Source organism: Olea europaea, chromosome 2, assembly GCF_002742605.1.
Source record: "Olea europaea var. sylvestris chromosome 2, O_europaea_v1, whole genome shotgun sequence".
Lineage (NCBI taxonomy): Eukaryota > Viridiplantae > Streptophyta > Magnoliopsida > Lamiales > Oleaceae > Olea > Olea europaea.
This window is the reverse complement of record NC_036238.1, coordinates 22,327,161-22,348,056: the sequence shown is the minus strand read 5'-3', so window position 1 is coordinate 22,348,056 and position 20,896 is coordinate 22,327,161. Positions and strand designations below refer to the sequence as shown.

The following is a 20,896-nucleotide window of genomic DNA, read 5'->3' as shown; positions in this document are numbered from 1 at the left end:
ATTTATTACAATTCATAAATGAATACAAAAAGGAAGGAATTGTACTTCTAAAAAGGAATCTATAATTGAGAAATAAGAAATAGATTTTCTGGGATTATCAATAGATAGAAAAGGAATAAAATTACAGACTCATATATCTAAAAAGATAGAAAGCTTTCCAAATGAATTAAAATCCAAATAACAAATACAAAATTTTTTAGGATATTTAAACTATGTTGAAAGATTTATTGAAAATCTCTCAAAAAAGAGACATAAAATACAAATTCTACTTAGAAAAATAAATACTAAAGGTTGGAACAAAGAACATACTGAAATTGTTAAATCATTAAAAGAAGAATGTAAAAATTTACCAAAATTAAAGTTACCAGATGAAAAAAGATAATCTAATTGTTAATACTGATGCCTCGGATAAATATTGGACAGCTATATTAAAAACAGATTTAAATGAAATATGCAGATATTCAAGTGGAACTTTTAACCAAACAGAAATAAATTATACTACTTATGAAAAAGAATTGTTAGCAATTATTAGAGGAATAAAAAAGTTTTCATTATTCCTTTTATCTAAAAAATTTATTGTTGAAACTGATAATTCTCAAGTTGCAGGACTTATTAGAAATAAGTTACCTATGGAACCTCAATATAGAAGGTTACACAGATAGCAATCATATTTATCATTCTACAATTTTGATAATATTCATATTAAATGAATAAATAACTATCTTGCAGATTTTTTGAGCAGGAATATCGAATTTGGAGATGGATAATATCATTCATTAATAGATGTCAACAGACGAATGAAATTCCTCGTGGAAGAATCAGAAGATATGAAAATTGAAATTGAGCAAATGACAGAATCTATCCAACAAAATGTCAAATTGTTGGTGGAAATCTCTAATTCTCATTTCAAATATACCAAAGAATTGAATGACAGAATTATTGATATTACTTCACAATTCGAATCATTAAATACCAAACAGGAAATACCAATTGATTCAATCTCCAAAATACAAACACGTACATAGCTAGGAAGCAACAGTGGACCCAGTAATATCAAACGAGACATAGCAAGTCCCCGGAAGGTGACTATAAAAAATGGTGATAAACATACAAGAGTTATCAGGATCAAAATTGATGAAGATGATGATACCCCTTTATCATCAAAAGAAGAAGAATATAGATCATTTGCCAAAATTGTTTATGAATTAGAAGAAAATGAATCACACTTTATTGCATCAGGAGATCATGTTTATCCCAGATTAATAATTACCAAAGATGCAGACTCTTTCATGGTCAAAATGGCAGCAGATTATGGATTTATGGATTTGATCTATCCAGGAAAAGATTTAAAAGAAATTGAAAATTTTGATGATATATTCAGGGCAGAAGTTTCAAAATTTGCCCAAGGGAGATCGATTTATATCAAATTTTATTCAATAAGTCCCGAGGTTGATGGAAGGATATACTATCCTGCTGAACATATTATCACAATTGGATATGTTGGCCGAGATTTTCAGATTGAAGTTGGTCGAAATAATAAACCATTGCCTAAAATCAATAAATTATGGATAAAATCCCGGAGAATTTTGGGAATGAAAGTTCTTTACAACATTGCAAAGAACTTACTTAATAAAAAATTCAGATGCTTGTGTCAATATGAAGGATGGACACTTCTTATGAATAATGGAAAAGAAAAATCTACTATTTTGAAAGAATATATCTAGAAATTTGATACTCATCAAATTAATGGAAGTCCTACAACAATCCAAGAGTCATGCAGACTGATGGAGTGCCCCACATGCAGACAAGATTAAAAAGATTGATTTTTCAAGATGAAAGATGAATGGAGATAAGTAAAAAGGGACCTACCACTACTAAAGCATCTAGTCAGCTGTATATAGAGCCAAAGATGAAGAGGCAATAATAGAGGAAAAGATGTCTTTTTGATGAAAAAGCAAAAAACGCATGTGAAAATGTAGACACCAGGAGGAAAAGAATAGAGAGGCATGTGAGCATTTTTCAAATTCTGATGTATTCAATGATGTAGTAGACCAATAATAGTAAGTTTGAGTCATGTATAAATAGAGGTCTTTGGGAAAGAATGGAGCATCTCGAGTTAGAAACCATCCTCTTTCCTTAAGCTTTCTTTAAAACCAGTTTTTCTGGAAACCCCTTGTATACAATAGAAATATTGTATAAATCATTATAGAAATAAAATCTCAATCTTTTGATATCAGAAAAATATGAGTTTCTAAACTTTCTATCCCATAGATTCTTGACAGATTGAAGAAGATAATTTCTTTCTTACTTTAACAAAGAGAGAATTTTCTTTACTTAAAATCCTTATTCTTAATTCTAAGAAAAGATACAGTGAGGGCAAGAAACTGAAATAGCAGAATTTCCATTAAGGCAAAATGCCGTTTGAGGGAGCAGTTTGCAGATTCAGAGCCTGAAGATCACTCGATTCTAAGAATACAAATTTAAGATCATAAGTAAGGTAAAATTATTGTCTTTGTTAAATTTAGAAAGAATTCTTCTAATATCTTGAAAGAATCGTAGGGATTATTATTTTTCATGTTTGCAAAAAACTTATCTATCATATTATTATTATTCATAAAGCTTGTAAGGAATTATCTAAATGATGCCCAGCTATACAATTAAAAGATTAGATAATCTGTTAGAAAGACTATTAGAAAAAATAAAAAAAAAATTTCTCAATTAGAGACTATGGATATATTATCTAAGGAATATGATAATCTTAAAGAATTATATGACAATTATATTACAGATCATGCTAATTTATTAGATCAAAGGATGGAACTATATATTAAAATTCGAAATGAGAGAAATAGAAGAATTGTGGAACTATTCCAATAAATTGGGATATTTTGTGCAAAATATGGCAAGTCATTTCATTAAGGGTATTATAGACATTTTGACAAGAATGAATAGTGATAGGCCATTTAGAAAAATCCCCCAAGCGGAGTGAAGAGACGTTCACCCTTTTCTATATATGGAAAATAACAGAGAAGGTCCTCGATTTATTTGTATTTTGGTCCTTAACCTTTGAGATAGAGCATTTTAATCTCTAATCTTTCACTTATATTTTACTTGCACTTTTCGTAGGATGATTTCCTTTGAGTAATGTTATTTATGAGTTTAGATGATCATAGATCCATACAATGAATTTTCAATACATTTTTATGCATTGGATAGCATTGCACTTCCTCAATTGTCACATAGAGCGATGATCATCTAAACTTTAAATGAATTGCATTATTATTCTCCTCTCTAAGTTATTTTTATGATGGTATACCATTCACACATGTTTAACGTTTTTGAACTTAGAAGCATCGGTCCCTTGATGGAAATAGTCTATTTGCTAGAAAAAGCAAGAAGTCTGGATGACCCTTCTAGTCCTGCCCTATCAAAAGAAGTTGGACGAATATTAAAATATCTTCATTTACTAGTTTTACTTATTTTTAAATACAATTTAGATTTAACAGCATAAAAAATTAGGAATAGGTTCGATATGAGGACCATGTTCCTCCTCCATGTCCTCGTTCCCGTTCCCATCCCATCCTTGCCTCATTCCCCACAAGATATTGCATTTTCATTAGAATATGTTGAAACAAAAGTCGGGAAATGGTAGTATCAAAAATAATAACATAGACACAAGATTTACTTCAAAATTCAAGACCCCCGAAAAAAATCGAGGGCAGAATCGGAGAATTTACTGATATAAAATAATGGAGAATTATAAAAATTGTGTTGGGTGACTTTTCCAAAGATTTATTCGTTGTGTATATAATACAAAGAACCTAACCCAAAGTAGGGTCCTAGTACAATATGCATCACCAATATCATAATGTTTGAGATTGAATAGGAAAGAAAAAGCTGCCAAATTCGTGAAACCCAATTGCACCATATAACACAATCACTAGAGCGGTGCCCTCACAGCTAGTGAGCAGTGATGTTATTGACTTTTTTGCTTGAGCAGCCAGTGAACGATCTTCAACGCGAATGTTCTCCCTGCTTGTACATCTTTGACTGCTTCAAAACTACTTCAACTAAAAACTCCCAATTGAACCCTCAAATAGAATTCGGATCACAATCGAACTTTAACCAAATACATCTTTTCATCATAGGTGGTGGTATTTCTGCATTAATGAATTATAAAGCAATGCATCAAATTACTATAAGTTGAATTTTATTTGAACTATTAAAATTTAAAAAATAAAAATATTGATTTAGGCATAAACATTAGTAAAGAGCGATTATGTTGCATAAAATGTATATTAATTGAGTAATGCTAAACATATTGCTAGAATCATCAACTACTTTTCACTAATTGGCACGTCTTGTCACTTTCATCCAAATATTATATTGAAGGGCATAAAAAGACTTTTTGCCCCTCGCATTTTAATAATAATAATAATAATAATAATAATAATAATAATAATAATAATAATAATGTGCAATTAGATATTTGCCTCTTATTTTAAAGCACACTAAACAAATTTTTGGATGAGAAATGTTGTAAAAAACATGTACTAATTAATGAAATATTGAAGGTTAAGAAAGTGTTAAAATTGGGGATCTGAGTGTGACATTATGTGAAGGCCAAGAACCTGTGATGCAATTAAAATGGGGTATATTTATATCAAAAAAGTAATTATATTAACATACTATTCCTATTACAGAGAAATTATTAATTATTGTGAAAGTCCTCAAAATTTGCTCATTGTTGCACTTGTACCTCAATTTTTTTAGTTCAATCTCATTCTTATCTTTCAATTAATTAGTAAATCTTGTTTCTAAAGGTTTCAGATCTAATATTTTATTAACGTACTTTGAAATGAGAGACAAATATTCCATTTTTATTCTTTATTTTGATTATTTTAAAATATGAAGGAAAAGTAAGTCTTCCAACGTCCCAACTTATTTGGAAGTAAACTGCTATCATAGATTAACTATTAATTAATAAAAAGTTGATGACATAAATAAAAATAAAATAAAATGAGCAAAGGTTGATTGCCTTTGTTATAGTGCAGTTATTATTATTATTAAGGACTGATTACCCGAATGCCAAACTATGGATATTGGAGAAATATTTTTGAACAATTATACAATTCTTTTTTTTTTTTTTTTTTTGGGAACTTTGTGAAATCGTCTTTCAATTAATTAATAGTAAAGATTGTTTAAAGGGAAAAATTCATAAATAAGAGATTAACTATCACCTATTTCAAAATTAAGATTAAAAGTTTCAAATTTCAAAAATTATATATTTATTACAATTTATTTATAATTTAATTAACTGGTTATATATTTTATTAATTAAATATATTAAAGTTACAAATTTATACAATTTGATCACAAATTCACAAATTTAGTTAGTCACATGTTATTTGTTGGTAACTAATCAAAATTTTTATATCTCACAAATTATTTCACGATTACAATTCAAAAATTTTATAAGTCACAATTTGTTCATCGATCACAAATCACGAACATTATAAATCACAACTTATTAGACAGCCACAAATTATCAAAAGTATCGGTTACAAATTAACAATTTTTTAGGTCACACATTATTTCTTGATCAAAATTCATCTCTTTTATTGGTCACATATTATTTATTGGTCACAGATTAACCAATTTAATGGTTACAGTCAACCAAATAATTTATGACTACCATCAATGCTTGTGACCACTACCTCACCACTGTCCCCAACAGTACCATTATCGCCGTCAAGGCCAAAACCACCATTACCTACAACAAATCGAACACATTGAAAAAAAAAAACACAAACAAATTGTCGCGCCAAATTCACAACGACCTCACCACCACAACCACAGACAAACCACCATTTTCAATTACAAACCACCAACCACCAACACATCCATGCCAGATTCACCACCACCACTACTACCTCCATCAACAAAAGCCACCCCACCACCAGATCCACCATCGATTTAACACTACCGCACCCAAATAATTGGTCACAAGCTGCCTCCAGAACCACTGCCTTGCCACCACAGCACCCGTAAAACCACCATTCACTAGGGATGTCAACGAGTCGAATCGAGTCGGCTCGTGAGCCAAAATTCTAGGCTCGGGCTCGGGTAAAATATTCGAGCTTTTTTCCGAGCCCGAGTTGAGCCGAGCAAAAGCTCGACAAAAAAAAATTATGCTCAACCCGAGCTTTTAGCTCGGGCCTTTCTGAGCCAAGCCGAGTCGGTTCAGATTTCGTTTGTTTTGGATTTTATTATTATTATTAAATAAAATGGCAGCAGGTTGTTGCCATGTTTGGCAGCAACCCGCTGCCCTATTTTTAGTAGCACCAGCTGCCTTTTTTATTTTTTTATTTTTTTTAATATATGCTCTGAGCTGGCAAGCCACGTAGGCCGGCTCGAGCTTTGCCTAGCACTTAAAAATGGGACTCGGCTCGAGATTTTTCCGAGTCGAGCCACGGGCGGCCCGAACCGACAAGCCCGATTGTCATCCCTACCATTCACACACCACACAACCGCCACCACTGCAGCCACCTCCTCTATTTCAATCTACACAACACTACAAACCACCACACTTACCAAAAAAATCTACAAATTCACCCCACCATCGCACACTAATACTGCCTGCATTACCACTGGCAAAAACAACGTCATGAGACAAAAGCAGGAGCCTGGAAACCATCATTGTCAGTTGCCACACCACAAAAGCAACAAGTGGTGTTGTAATCTCTATGTAAAAGCTAGGCAAATGGCGTCCAGAGCGTGAGGGGTTGTTGCCCATCGTGTGGCGCTATGTCAGCGCTGCGCCGACAGCGATTGTGTGAGCGTAGCACTGACAGCGTCATGTGTGCACAGCCGCCGACAGAAGTAGGATATAGAGAGAGAAATTGATTAAGATTTGGGATGAAAATTGTATATTTAATATTTAAATATAAAATATCCGATTTGTGAAATGTGAAACTTCCCACCTAATTTTTAGAACACGAATCTGTAAAAGTATGCTGGGGTGTAATTTACTCTGGTTTAAAATGGGACACTTTTTATGGGCTTTAATCTTTGTTTGTTTACTTTTTTTTATTATTTTTTTAATTGTCAAATTGAAGTGGTGCTCCCATCTCACTCATAAAATTAGATTGAAAAGTATAAAGGTAATTTTTCTCTACATTTGACATAAAATTTACAAGGAAATCTGTATTCAGTTTTGGAAGAAAAAAAGGATAATATTATCAATGCAGAAATTTTTATGTAACTCTATTTAAATTGTTTCTGTATAATCAACATCTTTAAATTTAAACATCCAACTCATTGTTAGTTTGGCACAACTTATTTAATTTTTTTATAACTTAATTTCAATCATACATTCTCCCAATAAAATAATTTTATTTTTCAAAAATCTCTCCCAAACAAACTATGCCTCTATTTGGTTCGGATAAAAATAAGAGTTTAATGAATTTTGATAAAAATTGGTGAAATATAAAATTAAAAATTTGATGAAAGTGTGAATTTAATGAAATGTTTAGTTAAAAATTTCAAAAAAAATAGAGCAAAGGACTTACTCACAAATGAAATGAAAACAACTCTCTCTCTCTCACACACACGCACACACATTCCCCCCCCCCGCCCCTCTTTAGATGCAGTGATATCAGTTGACTTTAATTGATTTGAAATTTTAATTGTCATCTTATATTCCCTCCATCCTCATAAAAATAGACTTATTTTTTGATTGATTCAAGTTATAACTCACTTTCCTAACTTTTTTATATACCCCAATTTAACGTATCTTGTTATCAACAAATATAAACTACTCTTATTTATATCATTATTTAATCTAAAGGGGGGTGTCTGTGTGTATATATATTATACGAACACGGAGCTAAATTAGTGAGGCCATTTTCCTTTCAATAATGGCACGCACATCCTATATAACCAATTCATGCATACATAACGTGTGTAACAATACACAAGGGCAAGCATATAAAGTCAGGGAACAGCCCAAAACAGAAATATTAGAAACTCGTCCTACAAAGTACAAAGTCCAAATGGGCACTCGAAGGATCTTCACATGATATCCAATCTAGTTAAATCATTGGTAGTACATAAACTGCTGAGCAGCAGCAACATTCTGGAAACCACTATCATAGATGGCTTGGCTAGTACCAGCACCCATTCCCAAAGATGCTTGCTTCAAAGGATGTATGCCACCCATCTTGCTCATTGCAAGTTGCCGTTCATAAGCCAGAAGGTCTGTCGCTTGAAGGCCCGGAAAAGGTGCAGGTGCAGGTGGTGGGAGAGGGTTTGAGCTTGTTCCAGCTGGAGTTGGCTTGTTTCCCCATGAACACTGCAGGCATTTGAAAAACATTGATGAGTTCGAGCTAAAACTATAAACGAACATTCCAAGCCTTATTCCCTAAGTCAGATTGGCTAAATGAATATTTTTTCTTCTCAAAAATCAGATTTTTTTCCTTGTCAACAATAGCTTTTGACAAGGACAGCTATCTGGCAAAACATCCTTTTCCAGCTGAATATCTATTCCCCTGCCTTATAAGCAAGCAACTATGAGGGCATTACCTTGATTTGTTTGCCAAAGAAAAATGATTGATTATTTCCCAGTGAAATGGCCAATGCGGCCTCTGCATGGGTACTATATCTTACAAAACCAAATCCTTTGTCACGCTGAACTCGAACTTCCTTGATTGCTCCAGCACCAAGGGAATGGAAGTGGCGATGGAGATCAACCTGGGTAACCTGGTAAAGCAAATGCAATGGAAAATGCATGAAGAAGAATATTAGTTTTTGGGTGGGGTCATGGTTGAGGATTAAGAAGCTTCGTGATCAAACATGTCTATGTAGAGTAAATAGGGATAATGCGTGAAATCCTAGCAATAATCTCCCCAAAGCCCTCATAATTTATCAAATATTCCAAGGGTTTACCTTTAGCAACTTGAAAAAGAAAAAATTCTCTGTAAATAAAATCCTTGGAAGGAATAAACAAGTCATGAGAGTGAGACATCACATGGAATCGAAAGTTTCTTACCTCTGGAGCAAGATTACCAACATACACTGTGGTGTATTGAGGGTTATTATCGGGTATATCACTATTTGTAGCCTCTTTAACATCTTCTGTAAAAAGCAAAAGCCAACAAATATGATTATTTTTCTCGTTGGGCATCAACTAGTAAAAAAATAATTATCTGTAAGTTAATCACAAAATCACGTCTGAAGCATAATTCTCAGCGAGAAATGGAACAAAAGAAATTACAATCACTTAAATCCAGTTTTTCTTAAATAAATTCATATGGCAAGGCCTCAAATTACTTAGTTTCAATCAATGACTACCATTTAGTATTTTTCTACGAGACCATCTTTTATATGTTTCCCATAATTCTTGCAGTCAATTTTTCTTGCTCACCCAAGGTGCCATTCATTAGTTCCACTACACTTTTGGCATCCGAATCCTGCTTGTCATCACTGGTACCAGCACCTTTTGTGGCCCAATTGCAACGTATCTGCCTGCTGCCAAGCCATTTCCCTGAGTGGTAGTCAGAGAGAATATTAGACAGTAAATTACCTATTCTTTTTGTTTGAGATAAGTAATATGATCCGGGCAAGAATTTATTCGTACAAGAAACATAAGTTTGTAGAATAATTCTTTGACATCGTATTCATTTCTTTAGAATATAAATACAAGATCATTTTCACATTTTCTCCTACAACAAAGTAGCATAATTGGCATCATTTCCTCACTATCCCCTACAATAACTAAAGTAAAAGAAGAAATAACAACTCACAACTGCTTATATTGGACTAAATCAAAATTAAATAAAACAAAAAAATTACAAATAAAATAAATCATAGAAGACAGTGAAGTTATGGAGCAAATTAGTACTCTTGGTTTTAGGTGAAAGTGTATTTCATACATAAACTGTCAATGAATACTTATGAATAAAATATTTTACGAACATACTGTTTGTTCAGGGAGGCTATTGCTTCCTCGAAAACCAATATGGGAGGTCCAGGTTTCCTCCAATTAACCTATCCATTTCGGTAATCATTCCCTATTTTGATTTAAATTAATTAGGAATAAACCGTGAACACAGCATTTGTACCCGTGCCAGCATATACGAATTGCAGGAACGTGTAGCGCTCGGAAAAGACAGTGAAAACTATGACTAACAGTCAAAGAGAACTTCAGTCCAAGATGAACGAGTTTTTTGAGCTGTTAGATATTAAGTAGGTATTTTTATCGTTATCATGCGATAAAGATACTAAATGTCGATCTGAAAATTTTAAGGTCTCGAAGCATTCACAATAAAGTAGCAGAATAGTGATTCGGCTTTCTACAGTGCAAAGACAAAGATCCATTCCTTGTGACGTTGAGCATGTAAGAAATCAAACATCGGCTACCACCAAAAGTTTTGAAGATGGAAAACTATTGCTAATCTAGGATGAGACTTGTAACAACAATATTCTTCATTACTGCAACCAACTGATGTGCAAAAAGGATAGAAAAATGTCGGTTAAAATGTTTTTGTAGCCTAGGAAATGGGCATCCATATTCAGTGGTCTTCAAGAAGCATTAAGTGCTCAAAAATTGGAGAGAATAAAAAATAGAATAACTAATTTCAAGAAGAAGGCTAAACATGGACATAGACAAAATCAAGACATATCATCCATCTACCAAGTGCCACAATAAAAAGGAAGAATGAGGTTGAACTAATGAAGCGTCTACAACAAAGATTTAACATATTTTTACATTTGATCATAAATTGAAAACGAAGAAAAGTACAATTGTTCTCAAAATTCACCCTAGAGGACAAGGGTGTCATTAAGGGGTAGGAATGTCATGATTTTTATTTTTCCATTTCATTTTACATATATATTATAAAATTTTGAGTTAGTAGTGGATGGTTATTTGTAATTGTAAATTGTAGTTCTTGTAGGAGACAATGGGGATATCGAGCAAATTAGTGCTCGTTAGTTTTGCATTATTTTGTATTTAAGCTTTAAGCCTACGAATGAACTATTTTGCAAAAGTATTGTTTGTTTTGGGAAATTATTGGTTCCCCAAAAACCAATACTTTGGCTGTCCAAGTTTTCTCAAATTAAAATATCCATTTCACTAACCATTTTCTAATTTATTTTAAATTCGTTATGAACACACAGACTTAGTAACGTAATGCTATAGTATTTCCATGTCATTATGCTAAAAAAAAAAAATATTATGCAACGACAACTTATGAAGAGAGATTCATGAGAATGTTCTCACCAGTTAAATCATTTATTGCACTTTGCGCATCCTGAGCAGAAAATTAAAAAAATTGAATTTGAGTAGAAGGAAGTCAAGAGTATGCGAAACAAAGTCAAATAAAAAGCAAGGGAACATACCTGCTGACTTCTGAATGAGACAAATCCAAACCCCCTGGAACGACCAGTCTTTTGATCCCACATAACCCTAGCGTCACTGCAAACAAACAAGACAATAATCATTTTTATAAAACAAACAAAACAAATCATTAATCAGACAGCAACGCTGAACTATATTTTAACCAAAAACTTCAATGCAAGGGGAAAGACCAAGTTTGAACTGACTTTTTACCACTGTATGGAAGTTAAATCGAGAAAGAGATTGTGGACAAGGAAAGAGGAAGAGAGAGAGAGAGAGGTGCTTACGAACAACTCGGGTAAACAGAAAAGCATGCATACAACATGGCATCAGTAACTTCAGGGCTAAGATCACCAACAAACAAGTTGTAGTGGCCTGCATAAAAGGTATAAAATAATAACACGCCCAAAATCACAAGACATGACTTTGTTATATGCTAAGCAACTAAGAAACACAGTAAAAAGAAATTATGAGGGACCTACCTGATGTGTCCTCTTTCTGACCACTGGTGTATGCCCAATTGACTTTAATAGGCTGCCCGAACCTGGAAATCACAGAATAAAGATAATAATCTATATGACATCAGAAATTAAATCTACAATAAAAGGGGCAATATGTAGAGCTTCCAATTATCCATGAGAAAAGGGAGAAGGCTTCCTACTTACAGATGCCTTCCATTAAGAGTAAAAATAGCAAGGCTGGCTGATCTACGGTCAAAGTAATGAATAAACCCATAGGATGACTGCACAGAGCACAAAAAGAACATAAAACAACAATATCTCAAGGTGTAAAAATCCATATCAGCTCATGGTCACGTAATCATGGGAAACAAGATGCATGTGAACAATACCTTTTCTTTTCTAATAAGCTTGCAGCCTTCCACAGGACCAGTACTTGCAAAAACCTCTTGAAGAAGTGGTTCAGTCACCTGTGTGTGAATGTTCCCAACATATCTGCATTTCTCAAACATAAAAACCCTAGGAGGTTAAAAAAAATTAAAACAAAGAAAAATGGATGCATCTGTAAGAATCTCCTCATGATATTACAATATGAGATGATAATGGCTAAGAAAGCACCTTGGAAATTCAAACGTAAGAATAATGACAAGAAAATCCATACAAGAAAATAGAGAAGATCTATAAAGACATAAACAATTTACTTAGATCAGGTTTAGGCTTAGTAAGGTAAGTAGGTCACAAAAGCATGCAGCAGAACATTAATGGGGGTGGGGGTGGATGGCTTTAAACATATTTGCATGCGTGCGTGTGCGTGTGTGTGTGTTTTTTTTTTTTGGAGACATTGCACTGATATGCAAATGACGCAAGCACATAACAAAGATAAAGAACAAAAAATAAAATGAGAAACATGTGACAACACTCACACACTGCGGCATGTATTTGGATCAAACCCCAGAGGCAGATTTCCAGTTGGGATTGGCTCAATCTGCAAAATAAAAGGGTAAAGCAGGAAAAAGTAATATAAATATACAGAAAAGGGCTTCCCGATTTATCGGCTGATCACAATCACCATCACACCCAAGGGGAAAAAACAGTAAAAGTAAAAACACCGAAAAAACAAGCCATCACTGATAGAACATCACAAATGGCAAGAAGAGAAGATTTCAAATGCAACAGCAATATCAAACTGAAGAATCGTGTAAATCTGCAAGTTTGTCCAGTTTCAAAAAAAAAATCCTGTAACTAAACAGATCATGAAATCTTTGAAAAAACCATAGGCAATAAACCACATATTACAGAATATAACCCTTTCAAACTTGTTTTTCTTAAGTCTCCAATCAGGCAACAAAAAGTTAGTTTGTAATAAGAAAGTTCACAAATCTCAGAGTACAGTATAACCTTCATCCTCAATAACAGCCAAAGTGGGCAATTCTCTAATTCCTGTTCTCTATTTACAAACTTTTAAAAGAAAATACTCCTGACATAAGACTGCCTGACACAAATGATGTCAGGAAAAACTTGTAAAAGCCACAGAAGTCAATTCAGTGATTCATAATGGTTTTCAAAATAAAATATAAGGCTGATACTAGGAAAGTTAAAATAGTTATTAAAAAATTGGAAGCAAAACCTTAAATTGCAGACCATTGGCTCAAGAGTGAAAAATAAAAACAGACGTGTAGCTATTCATAAATACAAAACTATAGTACATTTAATAAAAAATGAAATCTAAACAGAATCAACGAGAAGTTCCTTCTCATATCATGCAAAAACCTTAAAAGTATCTGTGAATTGCCTAAACTAGTCACTTCGTTCAAAAAATTATCCACCAGAACGGAAAGAAAAATGGTTTAAGCACAAGCAAACCTTAAAAAGTGATTAAAATGAGAGCAATTTCAAACGATCTTCGAGTACGAAAGATTGTTGAAATTGCGGGAATGGGGAAATACTAATAATAATATCCCAGATGTCAACATCTAAAATACGCAAAATAATAATAATAACACAATAAGCAACAATAATAGGTTGAAAAAAAAAAGAAAAAGGAAATGAAACCTGAGGAGGTGGAGCTAAGAGGCCAGGGTGGTAAAGAGACTGTTGTTGAAGTAGAGCCTGCTGCATCAAGGCCTGGTGTTGCTGTTGCTTCAGCCTCTGGTTATGCATGTTCGTTTATTAGGATTATAAATTCCAAAAACCCGATTCAATTGATTGATCGGAGAAAATTTCTAGGGTTTGTAAAACGGGCAGGGTTCACAGAGAGGGAAAAAAAGAGGAAAAGACCAAAAAAAAAAAAAAAAAAAACAAAAAAAAAAAAAAAAAAAAAAAAAAAAAAAAAAAAAGAAAGAAAGAAAGAAAGAAAGAAATGCCTCAGTCCTCACCAAGAGTGGACAAATTAAAATGGAACCTACCTCATCAGCCTTTTATAGCAAAATATTACGAGTCTCGTAATTATATTAACACCTGTGCATAATATTTTAATTGCAATAAAAATTTTCAATCAATATTCACTTCATTTTTTCTAAAATTCATTTTTAATTACATATTCTTTCATAAAAATAATATTAAACATAAATTTAAAATTTTCCTCTATCTTTTAATCACACATTTTTCAAAAAAATCACTATTTCAAAATACATTTTCTTCTGAAATTACATTTAATCAAAACCCATACAAGGACTAATGTGTCAATTCTTCTCTTCACATTTTTATCTTTAAACACCTTCAATTAACTAATAAATTCTTTTTCAATGTTAATTTTCGTTCAAATAATCGTTAGCATATTTTGAGACATCTTTTAGCAAGTTTCAAGTTATACGCCCCCGTTTGAGCCCCATTATTTTTCATTACATTAAATTAAATTTTTCTCTCTCCCACTTTTAACTACACAATCTGGACAAATTAAAATGGAACCTACCTCATCAGCCTTTTATAGCAAAATATTACGAGTCTCGTAATTATATTAACACCTGTGCATAATATTTTAATTGCAATAAAAATTTTCAATCTATATTCGCTCCATTTTTTCTAAAATTCATTTTCAATTACATATTCTTCCGTAAAATAATATTAAACGTAAATTTAAAATTTTCCTCTATCTTTTAATCACACATTTTTCAAAAAAATCATTATTCCAAAATACATTTTCTTCTGAAATTACATTTAATCAAAACCCATACAAGGACTAATGTGTCAATTCTTCTCTTCACATTTTTATCTTTAAACACCTTCAATTAACTAATAAATTCTTTTTCAATGTTAATTTTCGTTCAAATAATCGTTAGCATATTTTGAGACATATTTAGCAAGTTTCAAGTTATACGCCCCCGTTTGAGCCCCATTATTTTTCATTACATTAAATTAAATTTTTCTCTCTCCCACTTTTAACTACACAATTTTCAATAAAATAATATTACACGTAAATCAAAAATTTTTCAACCACTCATTTTTCAAAAAAACACTATTCATCTCATTATAATCTACAAATAATAGGACTCAAATAGGGGTGTAATTTGAGGCTCGAATTATTGTAATTTGAGCGATTTAATAATTTAAAGTTCCCTTTATTTAACACTTCATAAATTTAATTCTCTAGTCTTGCCACCTTTACAAGGGCCTTATTTGGTAGGGAGAAAGAAGTTTAGAAAATATCCAAAAAAAAAAAAAAAAAAACTTTTTCGTATCATTTTTTGTCAAAAAAAAAAACACACACACACACAAGATAATTTTATGTACATAAGAGTGTCCATACACTCACACGAGTGTGGTAAAATTATATACACCAAGCTTTATCCTAAAAGATATTTCAACTTCACCAGCGAACTGTAAAATTCAACACAAATATCGCTAACGGTATACCAAAGTAATTGCAAAAACTCAAGAATAAAGTCAATGTGGAGGTACTTGTTAAAACTGGTACAACAATGATCTACACTTGATTTGCCATATATGCTCCACCACTTCTATCAGTCTATGCATCAGATGACAAGAAGATAAGCACAAATCATATTCAAAACTAGATCTACTAATTATATATATTTCTATCTTGTAGAACTAATTTTGAAAAGCGACACAAGTAAAATGACATTCGAGCAAGTGATATTTCCAGACGTCAAACACTAAAGTACACATCAATCCATATCGAGGAAATCCATCCGCTTTTTCATTGTACCCTTGAGATCTGAAGCCACCTCTTCTGCTTTCTGTGCCTGATAAGAACAGAAAAAGACGCGGCTAAAACAGCTGAAGTGCATGATTAAATAAACATAAAAAGGGAAAGCAAACATATGTGGAATTTTTCTCGAAGAAAAGAAATATGCAAGATCACAGTATATCCGTTTTTTTTCCCTTCCAAGATTGAATATCGCGTACTGTGGCTTAGAGGTTAGTCTCTTTATTATCTTATTATTCCGCCTTTTGACAACAGAACACTGACAAGGATCGTTTACTTAATTCACTTTTGGCAACTACAAGAAAAAAGGGGGTGAGAAGAATTGAGCGTAAAAGGCATCATTAAAGGCTCCAATATATTCAACCGATGAAACGATAAACAACCAGCCTCAAACCATTAAACAGCGAGTCATAGGAAGGCTCTTTATAATAACATCTGAAGTAAGAATGGTGAAACTCCACATCCCCACCAAAAGAAGGTGTAGTTGAACACAGAAGCATTTGCACAAGCCACGGAGTCATTTCCATTGATATACGCACTAACAAAACATCATGAAATCTTACCCTTTTTATCTCATCTACTGAAACACGAGTCATATGTGGGGGAAGTTCTTCTTTCTCCAAATCCTAATTAATCACATCTGATTATCAAAATTACACACAAGAAAGCAGAATACTAATAAGCCCCGGTTTGGCTTTGCTAAAAATCAGATTTTTTATAGATTTCGATAAAAGTTGATGAAATGTGTAGTTTAAAAGTTGATAAAAGGTGTAGCTTCTATGAAATGTGTGGTTGGAATGAGTTCGATGAAAAATGAGTTTAGAAATAGGGGCCAAACAGAGAATAAAAGTTACTGAAAAAGTAAAACAACACATACTAGCTCGCCGATCAACACTACATTTTCCCCACGGATTATGTATAGACCTAATGGGATGTCACAGTAAAGATCACCAACAATTATGCGCTCACATGCACCTTCTAGAACAGCATTGGCTACAAATTAGATGATCAAAGTTCAGTTAAACGCTCGATAAAAAATAACATAAGGGAATCAAATGACTGATGTCAATAAACGTGAAAATCAATACCAAATTGGTCAAAAGACCGGAGAGTCCCAAATAATTTCCGTCCATCTCGCAGCAATGCAAGGAGTTTCTCTGGGGAATATCAAGCATAAGATAGAAAATGTCGCACCTCCCAATCTAAGCCAATGTAAATTTTAACCGTATTCGCACATAATAAATCTTTAAATTTTTCCAATGAACAGACATATATTTGCCTCAGTCAAATTCCATGCAAAAAAATTTGTTCTTCACAAGGCTTCTAGTTATAACTTATATGCATCAATTTCACATCATAAACATGATTCTAATGATAAGGCCATCACACTGATATGAAAATTGGACAGAGTTGGATTTGACTTTATTGTTTACTTTACTCTTACAGGTTTCATATTCAAAAACAACATAGGATAATATCTAACCAAAACTCTTGCAAACATATCAAAGAAAAAACAGAATACCTCCTCCAAAGATAAGACACAAAAAACAACTATTTCAGAAAATCCACACATCAGCAGTCATTTACTCACATGAATACAAAGCCACGCTGGCATCAAGAATATATCTCCGAACGGAACACGAAAAAACCTCCGATAGAAGTAGTGGTAGTTATTCGTGTTAATCTAAACGAGCAGGCAAGCTATATGAAGGTTGGTAGCTGCTATAATCTTCCTGGTGTAAAGCTTATCAACCAGCACTGATAATGGAAGTAGCAACTGCCAATACACCTTTGTGGCTAGGCAAATTCAGTACCGGAGGGTGGCCACCAAGCCTCACCCGAAATAAAAAAGAATTGACCTAGAGCTGCATTTTTGGTGTCAACCAGGCTGCCTCGCCTTGCTTTCAAGAACATATAGTGGCTGCCTATTTCGTTGGGTAACAAAAATACCCTTTTAGTATAACCTTAGTGAATAAAGCTTCAGGGACGGTTACTATAAACGGTAAGGACGGTTACTATAAATGTTAGAGATGGTTACAATGCCCTCTATTAACTCCAGAAATTTAAAGGAATGTGTGTCATGGCTCACTTTACTCACCATAACCAAAGCATTCTAGAATATTCCATAGCCTACTCAATAAATTGAGAACATGGAGGGAGGAAAAACAAGTTGAGAGTTGTTGCAAAACAGAATTTCCCCCCTTTCTCTCATTGGTTTCTCTGTTCTTCTTCTCTCCACTTCTATGAATCTATTTCTCTCTCTTTTTCAACTCCTCTAAATCTGAATCTCTTCTAAACTCTCTGATCCTGCCCCTTCTTTCTCTGTTTTCTATTTATCTTTGTTAGTGCAACCTTCAGCTCAATTAATAGAATTACAGCACTGAGAATTTCCTTTCACAAGCTCATTATATTATACTTACCATTTTTTCTTACTCAACCAGTGAGGCTAGATAATGCATAAAAAAGCAACAATTTTTTTATGTTTATGTTGATCCATCTCTATTAATCTGATTTTATTTGTTAGTCAATAATTCTTGTAACATAAAATTATTTGGTGATTTTAGTTGTAATCTAAGTGGGTCAAAACTCGGACAAATTTTTTTACAAAAAATTCAATTTGGACTAAAAATCCAAACCGAACTGAACCAAATCGATTTAAGAGCTAGAGTGGGTTGGTTTGGGTTGAATTTTGCCCAAACCAACTAATTTGGTTTTGGTTTCGGTTTCGGACTCCAAACTAAACCGCGCCCAGGCCTAACCGTCAGCAGAGGAGGAGAGGCGGAGGCCGCGGAAAGAATATCAACCCAAAATTGCATTAAAACTTAAAGAAAAAGATTCCACCGAGAACATCAAGAACCAATGACACAGTTTATCACAAATGAAAATATCACCCTAAAACGACGAAAATTCCGATTTCAATTATTAAGAAATACCCAAACGCACATTAGATTTATCGTTCCAAATTTAAAATATAAAGAAAATCCGACAAAAAAAAAAAAAATCAAGATAAACTTACTGTCAAGATAGTTGGCAAGAGAAGTAGAGAGGTAAATATCTTCTGGGCCTGCCCAAGACATTGATGAGTTCACAAAAAGACTTCAACTTTAACGTTATCCCACAAAAAACACCTAACACAAACAATCTCAACTAAACAGAATTGCATTGGCAGCTCAGATATGCGCTCTTTTGATTCCCCACCCCATTTCACGGGAAAAAAATTAAAAATTTTGAGAAGTCTCGATCTAATATGCTAAAATCCTAATCAAGAAAATGGAATCCTGGAAGTTGGGGATTTCGTGTTGACTTTTTGTTGAAGTTCAGATCTGGAAAAATCTGAGGTACAGTCGGAGGCACAAACGCATGACGAAATTTTAAGTTCTTGAATGAGAGTGATTCAAGTAAAGTAGTGTTTCATAGCCATTGAAATTCATGTAAAATGGAATTTTTATTTTATCTTTCATTTTAACCTTATTTGATAATTTTATTTTATTTTTACCTAAAATTGAATTTTCATCTTTGGGGCCACATAAGTCATTTTTCATGAATTCAAGAAATGGTGAGAATTGCAATTTTCGATTACTTTTTTTTTTATTTGATGGAAATAAATTTTGAGAATTATTGTAAAAAAATATTTTCCTTTAACTGATAATTTTCATGTAAAATAAAGTCAAACGAACATTAAAAGATAGATAATTTTTTTGATTTTTTTTGTTTTGGCAATGAGAACAAATTTCATCTCTAATACCAGTAAATTATATCCCTTTAATTGACAATTTTCATGTAAAATAAAGTCAAACGAACACCAAAAAACACTTTTATTTCATGAAAAATTATACCAACCAAACACAATAATTTACCATTCCCAGAAAAATAATTTTTAGGCAATTCAATTCCCTAAAATTCGTTTTCTAGGTAATTCAATTTCATATTTGCAATCAAACGGACCCTAATATTTTTCTCATAATACACTCCGGGGGAGAAATTCTCAGTTGACCGTTGAAGTATTGAGTTTATTACACTGAAGCCACATTTTTTTTTTTTTCTCGAAATAGAAGGCCAATTTTATATATATATAGTTACAGTAGATTAATCATTCACACAGAAAAGAGTGCAACTAATCTACGCACTAACAGAATGATAAAGATAAAGAGTTATTTATTTAGGTTTTATTCTTCTTTTCTTTGCAAGGTGACAATCTTTTTCTTTAAGATTTATAGTCCTCCACTTGAGACCGCGTTCTGTAAAATTATATCCTAGCGTTGTCAAATTTTTAATGTAGAAATTAATCTCGTTCAATTCAGTAATCTAAATATTTACTTAGAACAACTTTGGTTTGTGTGAATGAAATTAATAATTCGACATGTTTAGCTAAGCCTTATAAATGACGATTTTCAAAATTGTGCATGAAGTAAGATGGTAAGCGCATTTGGTACGATTAGGCCCAAGAAACTCAACCACCCATATCATTTGGTATTAAGTTAAATACATCAACGGTCCAAATTTTATACTTAGTGTCACTAGGATCATTCAATTTAATTTTATTTCACCATGACCCCTCAATTTTATATAACACTTCATCATAGCCACCCAACTTCTTTCCACCCCATTTCATTAATTTTAAAATGAGTAAAATTGTAACTTTGCATTATGCATATAATAAATTTTTAAAAAAAATAAAATAAAATCTTGTTTTTTAAAAAATAAAACCAAATAAGAACTTATTTAAAAAACGTTACTTAAAAAAATAAAATAAAAATTTATTTTAAGAAAGACGTTACTTAGAAAAATAAAATAACATAAAAACTTATTTAGAAAAAAAAAATATACATACATACATACATACATACATACATACATACATACATACATATATAT

The 20,896-nt window shown here is 32.6% G+C and overlaps 2 protein-coding genes across 3 annotated transcripts; both read right to left on the bottom strand.

The window, feature by feature from the left end:
- Positions 1-7,911: 7,911 nt before the first annotated feature.
- On the bottom strand, positions 7,912-14,198 carry LOC111366802 (oligouridylate-binding protein 1B-like). Its single transcript, XM_022987499.1, has 12 exons — positions 13,909-14,198; positions 12,780-12,841; positions 12,249-12,351; positions 12,064-12,140; positions 11,881-11,942; positions 11,686-11,773; positions 11,401-11,476; positions 11,282-11,312; positions 9,425-9,544; positions 9,050-9,135; positions 8,584-8,760; positions 7,912-8,353 (listed from the first exon to the last, which is right to left on the bottom strand). Exons 1-12 carry the CDS (start codon positions 14,014-14,016, stop codon positions 8,099-8,101), a joined length of 1,245 nt encoding a protein of 414 aa, XP_022843267.1. The 5' UTR covers positions 14,017-14,198; the 3' UTR covers positions 7,912-8,098.
- A 1,495-nt stretch (positions 14,199-15,693) lies between these two features.
- On the bottom strand, positions 15,694-19,447 carry LOC111366791 (sm-like protein LSM1B). 2 transcript variants are annotated; one of them, XM_022987489.1, is made up of 5 exons: positions 19,038-19,447; positions 17,110-17,178; positions 16,899-17,014; positions 16,585-16,647; positions 15,694-16,058 (listed from the first exon to the last, which is right to left on the bottom strand). In XM_022987489.1, the coding sequence occupies exons 1-5, from the start codon at positions 19,096-19,098 to the stop codon at positions 15,981-15,983; spliced, it is 387 nt and encodes a 128-aa protein (XP_022843257.1). In that variant the 5' UTR covers positions 19,099-19,447; the 3' UTR covers positions 15,694-15,980. The 2 variants fall into 2 exon arrangements, with proteins under 2 accessions (XP_022843257.1, XP_022843262.1); XM_022987494.1 differs by lacking the exon at positions 16,585-16,647.
- Positions 19,448-20,896: the final 1,449 nt, after the last annotated feature.